General features: G+C 48.9%; 1 protein-coding gene across 1 annotated transcript; it reads right to left on the bottom strand.

The window, feature by feature from the left end:
- Positions 1–559: 559 nt before the first annotated feature.
- Positions 560–3,709, bottom strand: PENARI_c202G08414 (glycoside hydrolase family 31 protein; the record flags this gene model as incomplete). The annotated part of the gene is made up of 4 exons (XM_022638137.1): positions 560–2,231; positions 2,285–2,455; positions 2,558–2,962; positions 3,012–3,709. The coding sequence occupies 4 exons, from the start codon at positions 3,707–3,709 to the stop codon at positions 560–562; spliced, it is 2,946 nt and encodes a 981-aa protein (XP_022482007.1).
- Positions 3,710–4,822: the final 1,113 nt, after the last annotated feature.

Here is a 4,822-nt window from a genome sequence, read left to right on the forward strand (position 1 = left end):
ATCATCACTTTTGGTTAGGATCCTATGGGGTTTCATGAGGGTGAGTGATTTTGGCGACACCCGAGAGCGTGGGTTACAAGCGGGCCCCCCAATTCCTAGTGGATAAAGTTCAGAGGGTCAAGCATTCTCCCCCTGAGGGGCGCGTTTCAATGATGTTTCATGATATTTGTTGATTGATTACTATTCGAGGTGTCATATGTGGTCTAAAGCATGACTATTTCCCAATACGTAATTTCACACAAGCCAAGCCACTGCATACGTATCTGGACGACTTCTTTCCGGCTGTGTATACATGGGCCCCAGTTCCACATTGTTTACTATCTAATGACTTGGAATATTAGAGACTACGGATAAGGGATATGGTATAGGGAAAATGACCGTGCGATAGAATATCTCCAACTGCTTGAATTATTGTTTCTAAAGAATAGTCATGTAATTCAAATCTATCCACCACGAACATCCACCTTCTAACCTGGCCGAAAAGGCCAGATACTCTTCTCAACGTATTGAGAGGTCAGTTCCCCTCAGACCCCCACCAATAGTGTGATTCATTTTGAATCTACCATTCCAATGACCACCCCTTTCCAGTCCAAGCCGAGGCACTGGACAGAGAAACGACCAAAGTATGCTTGTCACCATTGAAGTGGACGTTCTTGGCGGACACAACCTTTCCGTTGAACTTGATTGGGCTCTTTGTCTTCTCAACGCCCCAAATGGTAACGTTTCTCAGACTGTTCTCTTCAACCCATCCACCATGCTCAATGATGGTTTCAAGCTTCCTGTTCTCAACCTTGAATTCTGCATGAAGCGTGGCGTCGGGTGTAACGCTGACTCCATCGTCAAGGTAGAGCTTTCCAGTTGCACTGCCATCCTTGGCCAGTGCAACCAGGATATCCCAGGGGCTGTTCCGTGCGTCTCTGGTAGTGAGAGCAGCTTGCTGAAGGGGCAAGACGGAACCTCCACGGGCATAGACGGGAATGTGGCCGAGAGGGGCGGGAATGGTTGTGTTGGCTTGGGAAGGCACGGGGATGGCGGTGTTGTTGTACCAGTCATACCAGACTTCCTCGCCTTCGATAAGGCCAGGAAAGACACCGTTAACAGATGTTGCGCCCTGTTCGAGGACGGGAATAACCATGATAGACGGACCCAGCATGAACTGGCGATCCGCATTAGCGAGAGATGGGTCGTGAGGGAACTCCCAAGCGAGAGCCCTCATGACTGTCTCAGCCTTTGTGTGGGCGTGGTAGAAGAGCGTGTACATGTAAGGTAGAAGCTGGTATCGGATAGCCATAGCCGTCTTGCTGGCATCTATAACAGAGGACCATCTGTATGCTTCCTGGCTGATGGCACCAATAATGTTATGGTTTCTGTAGAAGGGGAAGAAAGCGCTCAATTGCATCCAGCGGTTGCACAGCTCCATATCAGTGTTATCGGCAAATCCACATGTGTCAGCTCCGAACATGGGAATTCCCAGTAGCGACATGGAAAGAGCTTGCGGGATGGAAAAGATCATACTTGGCCAGTTGGACCAGTTGTCACCACCCCAGTGGGCGGCGTACGATCCGGAACCGGCAAATGTTGAGCGACCAAGAATGAAGGGCCGCGCATCGGGGGAAATAGCAGAGAGAGCATTGTATGTAGCCTTGAGGATACCATGACCCCAAAGGTTGTGCATGTCATATTCGAGTGTGCCATCTGCGTGGGTTGCGTTGGGCGAGATAGCAGCCACAGCCAAGGGACCCTTGACATTGTTGATCGCGTAGGGGGGGTAGTTGACATCACGAACACCCGGGGTAGGGGTGGTGCGGACATAAGAAGCGGAAGAGGTGGCGGAAGTGGTCGGGTAAGCACTGGACCAGGAAGCGCGTGCTGATGAAGCAAAGGCAGCCTCAGTGGCGTTGGTTTTGTTGAATCCTTCGGGGTAGATAAGAACCGGGTTTCCAGGCTCTCCAGGCAGGGCGAAAGGGACATGCACAGGTTGGAGGGTGAGGTTGTTACTTCCGCAGCTTCCAACACAGAAGGAAGAGATTTCACTCATATCAATCCAGGCACCATCATACCCGGTGGTCTGATGGTATCTGACCATCTCGTCAATCCACCATTGCTCAGTGCCTTCGGCCAACCAGTCAGGGAAGACAGTGTATCCTGGCCAGACAGCCCCGACATAGATGCTGCCATCCGGGTTCGTCAGGAAAGCTCCAGCTTCGTTTCCTCTCTCGAAGACAGGATATCTAGAGGAAGTAAGCCTAAGGAAACCAGTCTGCAAGGAAATCAAAGCACTTACGCGTCCTCCAGGTCCTCCGGGTTGGGAATGTAAATGGCTGAATCAATGATTGGAACATAGTGTCTACCACTGTCATGGAGACGCTGAATGAAACCCTTGCTTGACTCGTCATCAAACCCTTCAGGGTCGTTTTCAAAGTCGCGGTAACGAAGCATCCAGTCAATATCAGTCCTTGAAGAAATATTGTCAGTCGAGCTGCCTTTTTTTTTCTGTTGGGACTTTGTCCATTTATTCGGCGGAAAGTTGCGAGAGTCAGAGAGTTAGGTAACTTACCAAATAGTTTCCATTGGGATCTCAAAGTGCGTGTAATTGTTCACAACATCCTCAAGTTCTGCCCAGCTCTTGTATCCCCACCGACATTGGTGGAAACCAAAGGTCCAGTATTGCTGCATCGCAGGCAGGCCGACAGTAGTCAAGTATGACTTGGTGACTTCTGGTTGACTTGGGCCTGGGAAGAAGTATAGGTCGATGCTGCCACCAAGAGCCCGGTAAGTAATGCTGTCTTCCTGCATCAAGATATCTTGGCCATGCGCATTTCGAGAAAACACTCCATGGGACAATGATGTGTAGTTGGAGTTTGGACTGGTTTCGTCGCTTGTTACCAGTGTGAGCTTGCCGTCAGCACCCTCCGTAAAGTAACGGGTCTCCAAATAGAAAGGATGGGCGCCGTAAACGTTGCTGTATCTCCATTAGCAGATATATCGAGAATAACCTATAGTGGTCTTACATATCAACTGTGGCGCCAGCATCTGCCGCATAGAAGGTCTTGGTGTAGTTGTTTCCCAGTTTAAATCCATGGATCGACTCGCCCAATCCATACAGATTGTAGTTCTCAGGAAGGGAGCTCTTGAATTCAACAAACTGGTTTTCAAACACAAGCTTTGTTCCCTTGGTAGAGAAAAGAACATCCTTTGTCGACTTCCTGGTCACTTCAAATCCAAAGCTTGGGTCATTAGTCCAGGAGAATTCCAAGCCCGAGACGACGTTGGACTCCTCGACTTCCGCTTCGGCCAGATAACCCGGAGGAATAATGTAGTGGGTTGCATTCTCTGCGCCGATGTGGGTTGGCACGATCGAAACATGCAATCGATCCTCACGTTGATACTCGACAGTGAGACTCAAAGCGTCAATATCGGTACCATAGACATTGCATGAATTTCCTGCAAGGGCAAGAGAAGCGGTGAAGCCAGAGGAAGTCTGCTGGACATTGGAAGCAGTGTACCCCGGGCAGACGGTCTGTGCATCCACTGCTTGTGGGTCCTTTATATTGGGAATCACGGCAGGAGCGAAGTTTGCTTCAGCGGGCACAGTGAACTGAGCTGAGGCAGAGGAAGTTGGCGAAGGAGTGGATGTCTGCGCCTGAGCAATAGCACAAAATGCAGACAGTCCACCAAGGACACCTCCCCAGGTACGAGGGATGCCCATGACTCACGGACTGCGAGAATTGAAAGATGAAAGAAGTAATTGCCAATGATCTAGGCAGGATTCTCAATTATCCTTTGAAAGGTACTGGGGCATTTAGAAAATTTATGTCGAAGGATTATATTTATATATGGTCGCATTGTGCGGAGTATGCGACACGAATATCATCATTTGATCTTAGAACCTTCGAATCTTTGGTAACCCCGGATGGGGAAAAGATCAGTAGGTTAACCTTTCCCCATTCGTTCCAGAGTTTTGGCAAGTCAGTCCCATGGAAGCAACCTTGGGGATGATTGCCCAGGCAGGTGGCTTTGGCTGAACTTTCTTCCAGCGTTGGCTCGGATGTCACATCAATTCCATATATTTCACCTTAAATTTCACCGAGATTGTACCTTCTTATCTATTCCCAACCTAGGCTTGGCACGCTTGGCGGCGCCGTTGATCTAAAAGATACTTTTATGGAGGCTTTTCGGAGGTACCTCAGTAGTGGCGTGAAAGGTATGGGGGCGGTAGGACGGCTATGTCAAAAAGCATAATCTCCGCTATCGGCATTCCAGGCCTACCAGGGTAGGAGGGAGAGAAGCCCGCTCTCCGAGACTTTATCGGGCAGATAGTGTCGGCATCCCGAGTTTATTCTCGTCGAGCGAGACGAATGAGAGGTTCGACGTTTCGCACGGGATAGGGACCTGACGAGAATAGAGCTTGGCGAAAAGCTAGCTTTCAAGGTTTCGGAGTTCGAATTAGTAATTTGGCAGATAATAAGATCAAGGTATGGTGTGATATAGAGATCCCCATCCAGTAGCTGGCCAAGCTGACAAACATAGGCAAATTAATTGAGTATCATGGAGGCTGGCATGAAACTCCTTGTTTTGAGCTTGCTCCTTCATCCTTAACATTCCTTGCCAATATACACTCAGCGTCATGGCTAAATTTGGTTCTCCTCACAACTACTTTATTATTGATAGTAACTTTCCTCTTTATCAGGTAAAGAGCATAGATCAGGAGTTGTTCGCTATGTATGTTTTCCTTATCCAACCGAGTTGATAGAATAAGTTCTAGTCGTGATATATGCTGAATCAAGGAGAGTTTGGATGCTTTTCGGTTACCAGGCCACGG

The sequence above is a fragment of the Penicillium arizonense genome (assembly GCF_001773325.1).
Source record: "Penicillium arizonense strain CBS 141311 chromosome Unknown PENARI_contig202, whole genome shotgun sequence".
In the NCBI taxonomy this organism is placed as follows: Eukaryota; Fungi; Ascomycota; class Eurotiomycetes; order Eurotiales; family Aspergillaceae; genus Penicillium; species Penicillium arizonense.